Source organism: Podarcis melisellensis (genome assembly GCF_964234715.1).
Source record: "Podarcis melisellensis genome assembly, chromosome: 4".
Taxonomy (NCBI): Eukaryota; Metazoa; Chordata; class Lepidosauria; order Squamata; family Lacertidae; genus Podarcis; species Podarcis melisellensis.
In genome coordinates this window covers 85,724,178-85,743,138 of record NC_138531.1, presented here as the reverse complement: position 1 = coordinate 85,743,138, position 18,961 = coordinate 85,724,178, and the positions used below count along the sequence as shown (strand labels likewise).

The 18,961-nt window shown below is 42.6% G+C and overlaps 1 protein-coding gene across 1 annotated transcript in view; it reads right to left on the bottom strand.

Annotated features, from left to right (window-relative positions):
- Positions 1-1,405: 1,405 nt before the first annotated feature.
- PGR (progesterone receptor) overlaps positions 1,406-18,961 on the bottom strand; it is a 59,233-nt gene continuing 41,677 nt past the window's right edge. The window contains exons 4-8 of the mRNA XM_081909665.1: positions 11,924-12,226; positions 8,676-8,820; positions 4,903-5,033; positions 3,638-3,795; positions 1,406-2,104 (exon numbers count right to left, since the gene is read on the bottom strand). Of these exons, the coding sequence (XP_081765791.1) occupies positions 1,949-2,104; positions 3,638-3,795; positions 4,903-5,033; positions 8,676-8,820; positions 11,924-12,226 (893 nt within the window). The 3' untranslated portion in view covers positions 1,406-1,948. The remainder of the gene's footprint in view (positions 2,105-3,637; positions 3,796-4,902; positions 5,034-8,675; positions 8,821-11,923; positions 12,227-18,961) is intronic.

Sequence of the window (18,961 nt, the reverse complement as noted above, 5' to 3'; positions counted from 1 at the left end):
ATCCTGACACAAAGCAGCAAAAGCCAATAAATCTTAATAAGGCTGACGGTTTAGGCTTCGCATGACAGTATTTCCACATGTTTCTGAGCTGGGGAAACGGGGAAGGCTTCAGTTATTGGGGGCAGCAGACAGAGACTCCCTCAGCCAGAGGGATGGCAATGCAAGTCAGCTGCTTGCCAGAAGGAAGAGCTGGTCTGCTTAGTGACCAAAAGCCAAACCCCTCCTGGTCTGCTATAAGCGGAGGGGAGGTAGGTTTGAACAAAATCTAAATAAAGACAGAATTATTCACCATAATGAAACAAAATGAAAGCCCACCTTCACAAACCCCCAACCTCAAAACTAACCTTTGCAAGACTCCATGACTTCACCAGAAGCTTTGAGTCATCCCCAACTTGGCGCCTGCCAGATGTTTTTGGACTACAAAAATTCAGCCTGCACCTGAATTTTTGGGGAGTTGCAGTTCAAAACACCCCGAGGGCACCAGGTTGATGAAGCTCCTTTAGACAAAGGTGTTGAATTTGTATAGGGTGTGTGTAGGGTAGATTAACTGGCCTGAGGAAGTTTGCATGGGTGGTTACATCAAAGAGTCTTAGGGAGCTTATTTTTGAGTTTGGGCTTTGTGAAAGCAAATGCTTATTTTTAATTAGTGTTTGCTGGAAATTGGTCAGTTTATCCGGGACAATGGAGGGCCAGAGTGGAATAGTTTTGCCCCCGCCCCTGGAGTTTTCCACACTTGGTGGTAAGCCTCATCTTGCTTTTTCTTTCTTTCTAGAAGTGCCAACCCATTAAACTTTTTTGTCTGTTACAGAATGATCGTGTTTAGCCCATGCTATATTAGGCCACCAATGCAGACCTTTGTCTCAAAATGTGCCCGGTTTATGTTATAGGATTTGGCAGTGTTTGTACATATGATAATTAAAGTATTATAATAAAGAATCCTTTAAAAAAATACATTTCTTCCTAACCTCAGATTTTGGTTGCTAGAGATTTGCTTGCTGTTAAGAGCCGTTTCTGCCTCAATTGTTTGATGTACTTGATGTACAATTGTTTGATGTGTGATATCACTTTAAATTCTCGTGGCTTCCCCCAAAGAATCCTGGGAACTGTAGTTTGTTAAGGGTGCTGAGAGTTGTTAGAAGACCCCTATTCACCTCACAGAGGTACAATTCCCAGAGTTCCCTGGGGTGGGAGATTGATTGGGAGATTACACCCCACCCCACCCAAATAATCACTGGTGCTACCGTTGATTCTGACCAGCACAGCCACAATTGAACCAAGAACCTAAATAATCCTAATATGTGAAAGTACCCTCATGTTTTCTCTGGGCTGCTGTAAAAAAAAATCACCCCCACCCCCTGACCAGCAAGATAAATTTCAAAGTAGAGAAAGAATACATTTCCCAAGGTAGAAGACAATTTATATTTTATTTTCAACACATTCTTTGCATTTTATATACATATACACATATAGCCACGTGCTCGCACAAATGTATTAAAAGCTAAAACCTTACTACATTGCAGAAATTTAAAAATGAATATTATGAAGAGGGGAAATGTACAAGGTAACTTTCCGTTCTCAGAAAACAACGAAACAAAACTGATCTCTTGTTTATTCCTCGGGAGAAATTCAATCAGGCCTATTATAAAACATTTCTTATGACAAATATTGGTCATGATACCCCCCCTCCCCCCAAGAAAAACCTGTTGTAAAAGAATAGTAATAGGAGAAAGTTTTACCGTAAGAACATTTGTGGAGCATTTGCAGATTTGAAGAAATAAACTCGCAGGTGTCGGACACGGGCTAAAAACCCTGGCACTGCAAAATCCCAAACCCTGAACCAACTCCCACAATTTTTTTAAAAATGTACATTTGCTGGGTGTTATCTCTGCCAATGAGAGATGGGGCTGGGAGGGGGGAGAGGTTAGAGGCAGCCAAGAGAGACAGCATTTCACTTTTTATGAAAGAGGAGAGGCTTCACCATGCCTGCCAGAATCTTGGGTAGTTGGGCAGCGATCACTTCCGACATCATCTCCGGAAAGTCTACACTCAGCGCCCGAGATTGGAGGAAAGTATTCAAGCAGTAGAGATGGAGTTGTTTCACAAGCTGTATTTTTTAATTTTTTACAAGAAAATCAATAATTTAAAAAATCAATAAATTATCCAAACAATGTACGTTGTTCTTCACTCTGCCTCCCCCCACATCCCATAATTGCCCGATACTTATGAAGCTGTGTGCAGTGCAGGAAGTTATATTTTCTCTCTCATCTTCCCTGCTTCTCACAATCTCATCCTCATCCCACTTCACGGCGGGAGACAAAATGACAGGTGAATATTTCTAGGTGACCACTAAGCTACTGTGGCAATGTGAGAATGAGACCCAGTGATTGAGTTGGGAATGGGCCAATCTGTGAGTTTCACTTTCCCTCAGTTTCTCAACCCACCCACCCCATCTTAATTCTCCACATTTCTACCCCAGTTTACAGGGTATTTCTTTCAAATCCTCATGAAAATTCACTGGCATTTTAGTGCAAATTGATCCTTAAATATACACAGGTTTGTACACATTTTTTTCCTAATGTACGCATTTGTGCAAAGCCATTTCCCCTAAAATAATGCATTTTTGTGTTATTTTCATGTATTTTATGTACACTTTCCCCCAATACATGCATATCTGTGCACATTATTACTGGGTTAGAGAAATGCATTGAAGAATTTGGGGGGGGGGGAGTGTAGATTTCGAAGGCTGGCTATGTTTCATAGCTCCTATTGTTTCAGAAAGTGCAAATTAAGTTGGTTTGCCTTTAAGTGAGAGCTCAAGCCTAATTTCCTCTCCACCCCACTAGCAAGGAGAAAATGATTGCATAATTGCATATATATACGCACATTGCTATTCTAAGCTCGGCTTCAGATTTCTTTGGGGGGGCGGGGTGAAGACACATAATTGTGTAAATACTATATTTTCCGCTCTATAGGATGCACTTTCTCCCCTCTAAACATTAAGGGGAAATGTGTGTGCATCCTATAGAGCGAATGCAGGCTCCTTGGCTTCAGCGATAGCAATGCGAAGTCTCCGAAGCGCAGAGGGAGCGCTCCCTCCATGCTGTGGAGGCTTCGCGTTGCTTTCACTGAAGTCTGGAGAGTGAGAGGGGTCAGTGCGCACCGACCCCTCTCGCTCTCCAGGCTTCAGGGATAGCCGCCTGAAGCCTTTGGAGCACAGCGGGAACTCGTGCTGTGCTCCATAGGCTTCGGGTTCCTTTTGCTGAAGCCGGGAGAGCAAGACTCTCCTGGCTTCAGCAGAGAGGGAGAGCTGCGCAGTGCCCCTTCAGTGAAGCGGGAGGAGAAATGGAAGGGGCTCCGTTTCTCCTGCCGCTTCGCTGAAGGGGCGCTGAGCAGAGAGGGGGAGAATTCTTTTTCCCTGTTCTCCCCCTCTAAAACAAGGTGCGTCCTATGGTCAGGTGCGTCCTATAGAGCGAAAAATACGGTGACAGCATATATCCTAAAGACAAAACAGTCTCAGCTGACCTTCATTCCAAGGTAAATGAACCCTGGGCAGGAGCTTCGAAGCCTTGGAGTCTTTCACTGTAACAGTAAGTGTGTAACAGTAAGATAATCTTACGGATTGCTGAAATAAACTTACATCGTGCATGGAGTCCATAAGTTTCGTCAGCTGATAGAAGCGTTGCGAACTAGCCACGACCCCTTTCTGCCGCAGCCCGATTGCCTTGACCAGCTCTCTGATGTAGTTTGTTCTCATCTCCTCAAACTGGCTTTGGCTTCTGAGACCTTCCAATGGAACTGAAAGAGGGAGGGAAAGACAACACACATTGTTTTGCTTTGTCTCCCCGCCCCCTGTTGCTCAAATTCTGAAATAAAGCAAAAAGCGCATTCTCATCCTCTCTCAGGGGTTGTACAGATTCACAAAGTTACCTGGGTATGTTGGACAGAGTTTGAAGCAGATAAAAAAAGGTAAAGGACCTCTAACAGTTAAGTCTTGTCACAGATGACTCTGGGGTTGTGGCACTCATCTCGTTTTACAGGTTGAGGGAGCCGGTGTTTGTCCGCAGACAGTTTTTCTGGGTCATGTGGCCAGCATGACTAAGCCGCTTCTGGCGCAACGGAACACCAAAACCAGAGCAGCGCACGGAAACACCGTTTACCTTCCCGCCAGAGTGGTACCTATTTATCTACTTGCACTACTATGTGCTTTCGAACTGCTAGGTTGACAGGAGCTGGGACCGAACCACCGACCTTCTGATCAGCAAGCCCAAGAGGCTCAGTGGTTTAGGCCACAGCGCCACCATGCCCCTCTGAAGCAGATATCCAAACTCAAAGTTCGTCACCAAATTAACCATGTTTGATCAGAGTTTGGGCGGTGGGTAGCAACTGGAGGCTGGGGAGATTTGCATGATGGGTGAGGCTGATGGGGGGGGGAGATTCCCCTCCTAATGCTTTACTCTTATTCACACTTGTGTGCTCATCCTCATGTGTTTAAGGGCCAATTGGCACAGAAAAGGCTATGCACCAGAAACAGGAAACTGCTTCCTTGCCCACTTCTGCGATGTAGTGATGGCTACTAACTTGGATGGCTTTAAAAGGGAACTAGACACATTCATGAAGGATAAAGCTATCAACGGGCACTAGCCATGATGCCTCTGTCCTGCCTCCAGCGCCAAGGGCAGTATACCTCAGAATACCACTTGCTAGGAATCACCTCTGAGCTACAGTCCCTAACCGTTAAGTTATGTCCCTGCGGTCCTTGAAAATTCAGCTTTTTGTTTTCACCCTGGCAGCTGGATGGAGCCATTTGAGGAAGAGGAAGAGGAAGAGGAAGAGGAAGAGGAAGAAGAAGAAGAAGAAGAAGAAGAAGAAGAAGAAGAAGAAGAAGAAGAAGCTGTGTCTTACTTGTATTGAGAAGGAGCAAGGCTTTCATGCAGAGATACTCTTCGCTGCTTACTTGCAGCTTGACAAACTCCTGGGGAATTTGCCACATAGTCAGGCACAGTGAATAGAATGATGAGTCCTTCATCCTCTGTCTTGTACCCAGAAAACAAAGAAAGAAACTTAAATAAATGAATGCTAAGTCCATGATTATTCCATGTACAAACCTTGGAACCGAGTGTGCTGGATCATGACTTTTTCTTACTAACAAGTTTGTTGCCATACAGATAAAAATAAAATAAAAAGTTAGCCCTTCAAGAAGGGTGTGTGTGATAACCTCCTTGATTTCCTCATCCTTAGTGTCCCACTCCAATAGTATACCATACATTTTGGACAACAGCTTGGTTTTACTCTCTATTATTTCTATTTGAAATTTGGACTTCTTTTCATTTATTCCTACTTTTTTATCTTCCGTCCATCTTGCATTTATTTGATGATATTGTAGCCAGCCTGTTAGATTTCCTTTCAGTTCTTCATATGGTCTTAATATCCAGCCGCCTTCGGATCTCGTCAGTAAGTCTTCATAAGTCAATCTCTGTCCTTCCATATTTATTTTTTTAATTGTTAAAATCTCTATTGGGGACAACCACCACGGTGTTTTCCATTCCAACATTTTTTTGTTTCTCTCCCAAACGTCATATAATGGGCCTCTAATAATGTGACTTGTAAAATCTTTGTGTATTTTTTCTTTATTTGGCCATAAGTAAGTGTGCCAGCCGTACCTATTGTTGAATCCTTCTAAATCTAATAGGTCTGTATTTTCCAAAGTTATCCAGTCTTTGGTCCAACAAAGGCAGGCGGCTTCGAAATACAATTTTAAATTCGGGACCGAAAAACCCCCTCTTTCCTTTCGATCCGTAAGTAATTTATATTTAATCCTTGGCCTTCTCACATTCCAAATAAATTTCGAGAGTGTTTTTTGCCAATCTTTGAATATTTTGGAGCCTTTAAGAACTGGTATGTTTTGGAACAGAAACAACATTCTTGGGAGTATATTCATTTTTATAGCCTCCATTCTTCCTATCCACGAGAGTTTGACTCTGTTCCAGACATCCAAATCTTTTTTAATTTCCCTCCACGTTGTTGAGTAGTTGTCCTGAATTAAATTTATATTTCTTGGAGTAATCCAGATTCCCAAATATTTTATTTTCTTCGTGATCTTAATGATAAAATGGGCAATGGGCAATGGACCTGGGGCATAATATAGAATACGAAAAATGGTCAAAATTATGGAAAAATGGAATAAAATTTACAGTGAGCATCACAATAAGAGAAAATGTACAAAAGATGATGTATAGGTGGTATATAACACCAGCTAAGTTAAATAAGATGTATAAGACGGGTAATAAGGCCTGCTGGAAGTGTAAAACAAAAGAAGGCAATTTTTTCCACATGTGGTGGACGTGTGAGGAGGTGAAGAAATTTTGGGATTTAATTTATAACGAGTTAAAAAAAATATTTAAATACACCTTCGTAAAAAGACCAGAAGCCTTCTTATTAGGATTTCAATATTCGACAGCAGCGGCCAGAATACTAATTGCACAAAATTGGAAAAGTACAAATATACCAACAGTGAGGGAGTGGCAAGCCAAACTATTTGAATTTGTTGAATTAGCTAGAATGACCCAAAAAATTAGAAACCAAAGAAATACAAAGTTTATTGATGATTGGAATAAATTTATGACTTATACAGAAAGAAATTATAAAAACTTAACAACTATAGCAGGTCTATTATGAAACTTACGATGTTTTAAAACCAGTAACAATACCAGCTGTAGAAAAGGGAGTCTCTAAGTAAGAAACTCGAATCCAGTAGGGAAGGAAGTCAACTTGTATGTCGGAAATGTCTATTGGCATTTCTCTTGTTTCTTGTTTGTTTGTTTTTTTGTATGCTGTGTTTCTTTTTTATCTTATGTTTTTTGTGCCTTACTGAGATTTTTGTTTTCTTTTTTCTGGGTGTATGTGTTTTTCGTTTTTACTTCTTTGTTTTGCTGATTTTTGTAATGTTCTTTGTTAGCTGCAAAGAAAACTCAATAAAAAAGATTTTAAAAAAAAGAAGGGTGTGTGTGTGTGTGTGTGAGGGTGAGCTTGGAAGCCACAAAGTCGTCGCTTTAAAAAAATAATTTTATTTTGCCAATTTTATTTTGCAGCAGTATAAAACAACACAGTGTCAAATATCTCATGTGCCGATGCTATAGCATATGACTGGAAATAAGTGATAAGCATTAAAATCTGATGATCGGTAAGTAAAACAACTAACTGATATAGCCCCTCCAAAACCCAGTATGGGTATGTGAAGGTTGTGAACTCTCAAGCAAAGTGTTTGTGACAATTACCATTCAAATCTCAATTCTGCCATGAATTGACTCAGTCACTTTATACACTCTTTTGGTCTCAGTCACCCATGTGTAATTCTTGGCTATTCCCTCCTCCAATCAAAAATGGATTGGAAGAAAGCCAATGAACTGAAGCTCAATCCAGATTTGATGGAAGTACTACGGATGGCTCCATCTGGACTGCATGGAGTTGCATTCCCCTTGAAAGATCAGGCTCACAGTCTAAAGGAACCATCAGATTAGTCTTATCTTTAAAGGTCCATGTGGCCTTTGGGTTTTGAAGCACCCATCATCACCATCGCCAGCTGTGACCCCTCCTGGACAGAGAGAGTCTTGCATGCACTGCCAGCATCTTGCATTGACTGCTGCCATGCACTATATGTGGGGCTGCCTTTGAAGACTGTTCAGAAACGGCAATTAGTGCAAAACCCAACAACAGCACCTGTTTTATTTGGGTCTGGTCTTATAGAAGGTATCATGCAAGTCTGAGAACACCTGAAGTAGCTTCTGGTCCAAGCACAATTCAAAATGCTGGTTTTAACCTATACACCCTTAAACTATTTGGGAGCATGAACCTATTTATTAGCATCAGTCTCCGATCAGCTGCTCCATGTTCACCCTCCAATAGAAGAAATGTGGGTGGTGATCAGAGATGGGACCTTTCCACTCATGGTGCCACATTTATGGAACTCACCACATCAAAAATATTCACCTGGTCCTTCTTTTCTTTCCTTTTTCTTCTTTTCTTTTTTACATTCAATTTTTTAAATTTAATTTTCTTTCATTAGACAGTTACATATTCCAATCCATACTTTAACATATATTAAATATAAAACAAATCCAAACAGTATCCACATTTCTTCACCCATGACTTCCTACCACCTCACTGCAGCTTCTTCTATCCTATTTTCTTTTCAATTGTGTTGATTATTATCTCATTTACACACAATAAATAACTTACCTATCTGAATTTTTACTTTGCGAAATTTATTCAATACATATCAAGGGTTTGATTTGGGAACAATATTTTGCCAGATATTCTTTCCCACTTTCCCACTCTTTTAAAAAGTTTTTGGTTTGATTGTTGTCTAATTATCGGTGTCATTTTAGCCAATTACAGATACTCACACAGCTTATTTTGCCAGTCTGCCTTTGTTGGTAACGTAGCCCCTTTCCAATTCCTGGCAATTAACATTTTGGCAAGCCGGTCCTTATTTTCTTTTGGAACCAGGTGGAAACATTTTTATTCACCCAGGCTTCTAAAATACTGCATCTATTTTAACCTCCTGCTATATTTACCTACCGCTGCAGGTAGCTGGAATTGGCATTGCTTAATGCATGCAATGTTTAGAGAGCAAGAGCACGTGAATAACGCAAGAGAAGCTGGAATCCTTTACTTACTCATTCAGTATTAAGTCAGGTGCAAAATACAGCATCTGCCCACAGACATGCTTATAAGACCTCCATCCCATGGCAAACACCATTAGGCTCATCCAGGAGTACTGGATAAGGGTTATCTGATCATCAATGTGTAGGCCCCGGAATCCTGGAAAAGTGGAGAGGAGGAGGCAGGTTAACAACGTGAAAAGGTGCCTTTTACCATATGTGGTGGGCTTGAAAAAAGTAAAATGCTTCTGGGAAATGATATATAATGAGATGAAGAAAATGTCGAAATATACATTTATGAAAAGACCAGAAGCATTTTTACTTGGTATTGAAGGACAGAAATTAATAGACAGGATAAAAACTTGTTTTTATATGCAACTACAGTAGCGAGAGTACTATTAGCCCAACAACGGAAACAGGAAGAATTACCAGTGAAGGAGTGGCAAATAAAACTGATGGAGGATGCAGAACGGCTCGGTCCTGTATACCTGAAGGAGCATCTCCACCCCCATCGTTCAGCCTGGACACTGAGATCCAGCGCCGAGGACCTTCTGGCGGTTCCCTCATTGCGAGAAGTGAGGTTACAGGGAACCAGGCAGAGGGCCTTCTTGGTAGTGGCGCCCACCCTGTTGAACACCCTCCCTTCAGATGTGAAGGAAATAAGCAGCTATCCTATCTTTAAAAGACATCTGAAGGCAGCCCTGTTCAGGAAAGTTTTTAATATTTAATGTTGTACTGTTTTTAACACTTGATTGGGAGCCGCCCAGAGTGGCTGGGGAAACTCAGCCAGATGGGCGGGGTATAAATAATAAATTATTATTATTATTATAACTGGCAAAGTTGACTGGGAGAATTCGGGACCAGAAAGACCAGGACTTCCTTAAGGATTGGAAGAAATATATGCCTTATTTGAAAGACAATTGCATTCATGTAACATCGCTTACAAGAAGTTTTGTAAAGAGGACTATATAAATTATTGTAAAATGATTTACGAAGGAAATAATTAGGAGACAAAGTTTAAAAGCATTAATTATAATAATAAAATGCAAGATCAGATAACAAATTTGAAAATCACTAGACAGCATTGTCGGAAGTCACAGGCTATAGCCAAAATGAGGATGATGTGATGTGAAGTTTTGTATGGAAAATATATGCAAAAACTAATAAAAAATATTTTAAGAGAAAAGAGAATTTGCAGCCCTTCTCATTTCCAAAGGCACGTACGGTGGATGGCGTCTGGCACAGAGGGTCTCAAATTATGCAGGTTTGGCCTATGCAATCTTCTTACTGTGGATAAGCTGGGTTTGCATTAATATGCTCAGCAAATAAGAGAAACACACATCTCCTCTCCCCGCAGCCACCTTGCTGAAACAACGATTAAAGCAATGCTGAGAAAGGCACAGGAGTCTCCCGTTTGAAGCCCTGAGGGCTATAGGAATGCAAGAAGCACCAGGCCATCTGGTGCAGCATGCTGCTCTCTCAGTGGCCAGAGAGATGCCCTTATGGGATGCTCACAAGCAGGACCCAAGTGCTATGGCACCGTCCCCATTTGTCGATTCCAGCAACTAGTATTCAGCAGTATGCCATCTCTGGTGGGAGAGGTACTGCAGGGTTCACCTCGCCTGGATGGTTCACTCCCGCAGAGATCACTCCATGGGCTGGATCGTGTCTGCGCAGATGCGATTTCCTGCACCGCGGAAGTGAGTCCCCGCTCCCCGCTGCATCTGTTTAGCACAGCGTGTGGGGACTTGCCCAGCAGGTGGCTCAGTTCGTGGGTGGCTCATGGGCCATTTAAATGACCCCCATGGACTGCTTGTGGCCCATGGGCCGCAGGTTGCTGACCCCTGAGGTACTGCATAGCCATTGTATAGTCTGTCTTTCGATAGGAACCAACAGTTGGGTCAGGGAAGTAGATATGTTGGAAATTTATTGCATGGGAAAATATGGAAATATTCCCTCATTAAAATAATACATGTAATAAACTTTTTTAAAACAACAAACAAGCAGCACATCCATTCACCAGATGTTATCCTGTTCAACCTGAGCTAAAATAATATGGATGCTTAAAAACCAACTCGTTGGTTAGAAGGAAATGTGGTCACAAGGGATTAGATCTAGATTTAAGCCTTGCCCATGAATTGCTCCAAGGGATTAAATGAATGTTTAACCTGCCTTTCCTCACATGAACTTGCCTGAACCCTCGGATGTGCCGCCTCCATGAGAACAAAAGGAGATCAAGCCACGTGCTGGATCAAACCATGGGCGAATTGGATGCAGAATCCTGTTCTCACAGGGACCAATCATATGCCTGGAATTCCTTTTCATTTCACAACAGCAAGGGGAACAGAGTTGTCTAAGCAGAAGACAGTATGAACAGAGGGCAGATCCACACCACCCTGGGAACTGCAGTTTGTTAAGGGTGCTTTGTGAGTGTGAAACTACAGTTTTCAGAATTCTTTGGGGGAAGCCTTGTGGTTTAAATATACTTTGGATGTGCTTTAAATATATGGTGAAACATCCTATCGGTGTCCTATTAAAGCATCTGAACCATTTATTTATAGAAGTATTCCTTTACCACCGTATCATGAAAAATATCAGGGTGGTGAACAGTGTCAAATCCTTAAACCCTTCAAAATTAAAAATACAGATAATCATTAAGATGGCTAATCAAAATAAAAAATAAACAACTTCACAGGCCTTTTGACATAATAATGTATTCAAGATACACCTAAATATCAAAGCAGTAGGGGAAAGCTCTGGATAGGACACATGAGATAACTTAATATCTATCTTACGTGTTATTGCGGCTGATTTTTATTATTATTATGTTATTATCATTTTTACAATACCTACATTGTCTTATACCAAGCCAACTGGTTCATTTAGCGCAGTATTGTTAACAAGTCAAACAACCCATACCATCACAAATTTCTTCCTAATGTTTAGTTGGAATCCCTTTCTGGTAATTTGAAAAGGCTGGCCTGAATCCTGCCCTCTGAAGCAGCAGAGAACAAATTTGCTCTATCAAATATTTGAAGATGACTATTAAGCATCCTTTCCCCAGGCTGAACATACCGGATTCTTTCAGTCCTTCATTATAGGACTTGGTCTCAAAGTCCCTCCTCATCTTTCTCACCTACTTCTGGACCACATTCTAGTTAGTCGATTTCCTTCTTAAACTGTGACTCTCAAAACTGGACGCAGTTCTCCAGATAAGGTCTGAACAAAGCAGAACAGAGCGGTACTGTTACCCAAAGCGTTACCTGGTAATGACTTGGACCACTTGACTACACAGAGGAGCTGCCTCTCACATAGTTGATTGAGGCTGGTCAACAAAGCACTTGGGGTTTCTGGTTGTGTGTTGTCATATCCTGCATAGACCACTTCCGGTTCGATGCTCTCCAAGACATTGATCAATGGAGGAATAAGCTGGACTTCTTGTGCTGGAGAAAAAGAGAGCCTTTGTGCCAGGGTTTGGCCGTCCTTAGGAAGGGCTACCGATGGCTGGAGTGCAACATCTAATGCTCTCAGCACTTTGAGCTTATTGAACTTCTTAAACTTTCGACCTGCAATCCAAAAACACACATCTAAGGGGCAGCAAACAGAAACAGAAATGCAAAGCAGATAAAAACATCATATAAGCATGCATACTTACGGTAATTCACTAAGCAGCTTTTTGTACAATTGCAATGTCATATGCATAGTAGCGCAGCTAATATTGGGAACTGGTGAGATCAGAGAACAAACCAACTCTGCTTTAAAGTTCTTAGCTAATGATGAATTGGTACCATGCTGAGCTCGCCACCACCTCACTCTCCTGGTAAACAGCAGCAATGCAACTGACCAGAGGTAAGGTAAATGAAGAGACTTCACCATCTGCTACTGCTGAGGCTCCACTCATGGTTACCGTATTTTTCTGTGTATTGGACAAGGTTTTTTGACTCAAAAATCACATTAAAAAACTGAGGTCGTCCAATACACGGATAGTGGCATGGGGGGGGGAGAGCGGGGCGCCGCCAGCCATCCGGTTGACGGGAGCATGGCTTCCCCCAATGCTGCAGCGAGGGGGGAGCGATCTCGTTGGTGTTTTCTGCCCGCAGTTGCATGGGGGGGGGGAAGCTGCACGCCGCCAGCCAGCTCATTGGCGGGAGTGCAACTTCCCCCAATGCCGCTGCGCATGGCGGGCACTCCCTGGATCCTTTCCCCCACGTGGCAGAAACAGGGGAGGCTGCGCTCCCACCCACCGGGCCATCTCCCCTCATTTTCTTAAAATTGGGTCCCCAAAAATAGAGGGGTCTTATACATGGGGCGTCCTAGAGATGGAAAAATATGGTGGTTTGGCCACCAAAGCAACCTCCTTCATTCCCTGCTGTAACTTATGGTTGCCAGGAATCTGAGAAATGTAGCAAGGACCGCCCAAGCCTTGGAAACTTGCAATTCTCTGCAATCATGGTACTGAATCAAGGCTGCATTCTATCACTGCCAGCTGTGTTTTGCAGAAAAAGAAGAGGGCAGCAGGGGCATTACAAGAGAATCATAGAAACACAGAATTGTAGAGTTAGAAGGGACCCAAGGGTCATTTACTCCAACCCCCTACAATGCAGAAATCTCAACTAAAGCATCCATGGCAGATGGCCATCCAACCTCTGCTTTAAAACCTCTGCTTTAAAGGAAGGAGAGTCCACAACCTCCTGAGGGAGTCTATTCCACTGTCAAACAAATGTCAGATCATTCTTTCTGATGTTGAGTTGGAATCTCCTTTCTTGTAACTTGAAGCTATTGGTTTAAGTCCTACCCCCCAGAGCAGGAGAAAACAAGCATGCTCCTTCCTCCATGTGACAGCCCTTGAGATAGTTGAAGACAGCTGTCATATCTCAGCCTCTTCTTTTCCAGGCCAAACGTACCCACCTCATAAGGCTTGGTTTCCAGACCGCTGAGGTTGCTTTCCTCTGCACCCATTCCAGCTTATCAATTTCCTTCTTACATTGTGGTGCCCAGTAAAATGGCACAGAAAGGCAAGGTTTCTGGGGATTGTAGTGCGCCATTGGGCAGGTATTGAAAAAGGGGATCTCCAAGCTTATTGTGTGCCGGATGCCATCACTCAGTGCAACAAGACTTGGAGCTGAGCATGGGTCCAAGCATACACCAAGCTACTTTGGACCTGCTATAAAAATGAATCTGAATCACCACATTTTAGGTGAACATGTTCCAAGTCAAGCTGGAGATGGTTGCCTGTTATTAAACTTAAACATTTTGGGTCTATTGTTGCCTATGGAACCAACTAAGTTCGGGAGCAGAGACACTATAGCTATGTAATATCATGAGCCACATCCTGGATCATCTTCTGCAAATTTAGATTTATAGTCTGCTGGGCCCCATAGACTCAAGGCAGGTTATAGCAATAAATGGGCAATTCTCACCCCTGCCCTGGTCTAGAACAGGGGTATGGGCTGAATGAGATCCACTAGGTCTGTGAAGCTGTTTCAGCCTAGCCACAGCCACCTGCCCTACAACCCAAGGTGGGGCTTTGATAAAAGGGACTTGGCAGGCATTGCCAATGGGTTGCCTGCAAACAAACTGATTGTTGGCACTTGGGAAGCCCCATGCAAAGGGTGTTGCAACTGCTGACTGTTGCTACAAGGCTCTGTTTCAAACTGCATGGGCAAAAATGGGTCACCAGGTGTCACTGTAATGTCAAGTGATAGACAGGTGTGTAACCTGCCAGCCATATGCAGTGCACCAACCCTGGCCTAGAAAGTTGGGTCTGCTTATTTCATCACTTTGCTCCTACGATTTTCCACATTAAGGGGACTGTCAACAGGGTTTCCCCACTCCCCCAGCATCAAATAACATGGAAATGAGTGCTAAGCAAGCACTACATTCCATTACTTTTCCAGAAGTGGCTTTTACATCATGTGAAAGTTCAAATATAATGCAGAAATTAACAGTATGGGGAAATGTAGGGGAAAGGGGATCAAATGCTGTATGAATGCAGCCCTAAAAGAAGGCTAGAAAGCAATTGGGCAGGGAAATATTCTCTTTTTCTTTGGCGATCACTTGTAGCCAAATAAGATTGTCTTCCATAAACACGATTTTAACAATGAGTCTGTAAGTGACTGTGGAGGCCAATTCTGGACCCACACGTCCTTCCACATAGGTATCCAATCTTTTCTTTGAATAGGGAACCTAATGAATGCTAGTTAGATCTAATAGATATGAAATAGCTAGTATCTGCAGTATCTGGTTTCTATGCCTTTTAGTTGGTGGTGGAGGAGGAGGAGGAGGAGGAGGAGGAGGAGGAGAAGAAGAAGAAGAAGAAGAAGAAGAAGAAGAAGAAGAAGAAGAAGAAGAAGAAGAAGAAGAAGAAGAAGAAGACTGTGCTGTCCATCAGACTGGGTTGCCCCAGCCAGTCTGGGTGGCTTCCAACAAATCAAAACATTAAACACCATGGGGAATTAAGTCAGATTTCTGTGACTTTTAGGCTGCAATCTACACAATGCTTTTGTGGAACCAAGCCCCACCGAATACAGCAGCACTCAGCGGCACTAACTTCTGAGTAAACCTGCACAGGTTTACATTGTGAGGAAGGAACACAGCACAGTGATGTTAGGATTAAAATTTCATGTGAAGTCAGAATAAGCATGCAATAAATGGGGAAATTTGCTCCTTCCCTTTTGCAGATGTATGTCAGAAACATGGAGCAGCTTTTGAGGCAATGTGGAAATATCCAGAGAAAAACATAAAGTGTCTCCCAGATCCATATTCTGCATTAGACAACACTTGGTGTTTGTCTTCTCTGGACCTTAGGAGTAGCACACTGGAGAAAAAGGCAAGGGATGATCAATAGTCTGTTTGGTCTCCTGCAGAACTATTCATACCTAATTCTCGATTTAGATTTATTCCACTTTTCCCAAGGGTGTGGAAGAAAGTTGGAAGAGAAGGTACCAAGCTGTGCTAGACAATTCACTGCAAACAGACAAGTTTCTATGAAGAATGCTTCACCAAATAAGTAGGTGAAAAATGTTGCCGATTTATTATTTCCCGACAGACTACCATAATTCTGCCTCCAAGGTCACTCTGCCCTCTTAGTTCTCTATGTACTCCAGAAGGAGTGGGCCCAGCCTAGAGAACAAAGCAGGGGTGATAGATCAAGATTTCAAAGACAAATTTGAAGTAACATCTTGTGAAAAATCTTACTGGCAAAGGGTTTTCATTCCCCCCCTCCCTGGGATGTGGTATAGATAGGATAGCTGTTAGGTTTATTGAAAAGGGACACAAAGGGGCTCATTGTACTAGATTCTCCAGTGGTTAGTAGCAGGTTGAATAACTATTTAGCCTCCACTACTAGGGATGGGCAAATTTCTCAATTCCTGCTTCTCTCGGCTTCTCATTTCTCCACCCTTCAATTTTCCACATCTTAACATTGGTTTGCCCATTCTCCTGTAACAGTTCCTCATGAAAATTCACCAGCACTTCTGCATGAACTTCTCAGAGTGTTTGTATGCCTAAAATGCATTATTTTGCAAAGCCATGTCCCCTAACGTCATACCTCGTGTTGCGTTCTGCTCTTGTTACGGACTTTCGACTTATAAACGTGGCAAACCTGGAAGTGTTTACTTCCGGGTTCGCCGCCCGCACATGCGCAGAAGCTATCTGCGCACTTCATGCATGTGCAGAAGTGATCTGCACGCCTTGCACATGCAGAGAAGCACTCGATTGCGCCATACACATGTGCAGAAGAGGCGCTCTAGTTACAGACTTTTCAGGGTGTGAACGGCACCCCGAAACGGATTAAGTCTGCAACTAGAGGTACCACTGTAAAATGTATTTGTGTATGTTATTTTATGCACACTTTACCACAGTGTAGGCATTTGTGTGTGTCTGTGGGGGGCGCACTGCTTGCCTGAAGAAATGCATTGCAAAGTTAAGAGAAGTGAGGTTTTCAAAAGATGGCTGCATTTCATAAAGTGCAAATTGGGGAGGTTCGCCAGCTGAATTGCCTTCCTTTCCCTTCTTGGTGCATTGCTAGGAACCTTAATGCCGTCCTCACTCTCTCCCACGCCCAGCCCGAAAGAGAAGCATTTTACAGGAGAAAAGGCGAGGCTTAATCCCCATGAAAATCCGTCAGCACTTCTGTGCAAATTTTTCCTAACGTATACATTACAGTATGCAATCTTCCCTTGCATTCTTTTTTTTTTTTGGTAAGACTATTTCCCCTTATATAATGCATTTGGGGATTTAAAAAAACTAATATATGCATTCATACACATTGTTTACCCTTAGTAAATGCATTTTATACATTGGCTGCAGGACTGCACTGAAAAATTTGGAGAAATGTGAATTTTGAAGGATGGGTGCCCTTTGGCTTACATATTCTATTGGAAAGTGTAAATTAAGTAGGTATGCCTTTAAATGTGAACTGAATCAAACTTCTTCCCCATCTCCATTGCCACACTCCTTAAAAAAAAAAAACTGGATTGGGCAAAACAGTTTGCTAACCCTTGACCCTGCCTAAGGCTTCACAGAATGAGAATAATAAATATAACAAAGTAAACTAAAAATAATGTGTGATGGTGATCTGATCAGCTTTACAAAGGATTTTGGTCTCATTTATGCCTCTGGTCACTAATGAAATTATGATGATCTCATGGGCAAAGCCATTGTCTCTGAGCAGTAGCGGAACAATAGAGTCTTCAATCCTGCGCAGGGAAACTGTCGGAAAAATGATGACAGAGCCAACACAGGTGCCAAGTGAGAAGGAGTGAAGGAATGCAACATTTAGAAGTAGTAACAAGGGAAGAATGCTTAATTGCAGTGCTATAAATGCAAATTGGAATGCAAACACCCCATTAAACAAAGCAGTTCTAGCAAATACTTATCACTATTATTTGGCGGGTCATTACAGCTGTTGTCTTTTTTTAAAAAAAAATAGCTGCTGGCTGTTCAGAGCATAGCTGTCAACTTTTCCCTTTCTTGCGAGGAATCCTATTCAGAATAAGGGAATGGTTCAAAGCTCTTTCCTGAGTTGTTTGAAAGAAGCTGGGCATTTCTGCTGAATTTTAGGCACAGCGGAGGGTCCCTAAAACTTGGGCGTGACCAGTGACCATGCCGACACCCCCCCCTCCAGCAAAGAAAGAGGAGGAATGATTTTTGCCCTTTTGGAACACAGCATAAGACCAGTAGCAACCCCCCAATCTCTCTGAACCCCTCCAAACTTGGGACTGGGCAGGGCAGCTGGGGATTCTGCCCACAAAAGAGGCTTGCTTTGGCTCTCAGCCTCTTCTTCTCAGCTTAGAGCTACGAGACTGTGGAAACATATTGGCCTACTACTTTGACTTCAAACCCGCCAGGCTCTCTTAAGCCCAGAGTGCCTGGCAAACCCAAAGACAAGCCCATGTTCCTCCATCAGTGATGGACAGACCTTGGGTCACCCTCCTGAAGACCCAGAAGCCAGCCAGGTCAACCAATCTCAAGAGGAAGTGGAGAATTTATAGACAGAACCTGAAAAGATAAAATGCTAGGTAGGACTCAGTTGGGGGTAAGTGGGGGGTGAGTTACAAAGAGACTGTGAAGTCAAGTTGAAAGAAGACTGTGAAGACCAAACTCAATACAGTGGTACCTCGGTTTACGAACTTAATCCGTTCCGGAAGTCCATTCTTAAAATGAAACCGTTCTTCAACCGAGGCACGCTTTCCCTCATGAGGCCTCCCGCCACCATTCAGATTCTGTTCTTAGACTGAGGTAAAGTTTGCAAACCATGACACTACTTCCGGTTTTGCGGAGTTCGTAAACTGAATCGTTCGTAAACAGGACTGTTCTTAAACCAAGGTACCTCTGTATGTCATGCATTGAGTGCAAGGCTAGACACATCAAAAAAGCGTTTCAATTGAATGTGCTGTAAATTTAAACATGGAAAACAGGTAGAGAGAAACGGGACTGTACGTCATCACCTGGTGGCACAATGTTATATTGCACATACAGCCCATATAAATCGCTTTTTCTTTACCAGGCTAGCTGAATCCTAAGTTGGCTTGACTTGCAACAACAACAACAACAACAACAACAACAACAACAACAACAACATATCCACCCTAGTGCATGTTTTTCTTCAAAGGAAAAGATCTTGGCAGGGTTAGCAGCTTGGGTAGGGAGGTGAATTTTGGACAGAAAATCTCAAAAGAAGCAGGCTCTGGCAGCTGCTTTTCATCAAATGGAAATAAGTTGCACACACACACACTGTTGCACAACAGCGTGTGTAGTGTGGCCCAGCTGCAGAATGAACAGCTACAAAGCCAGATGTT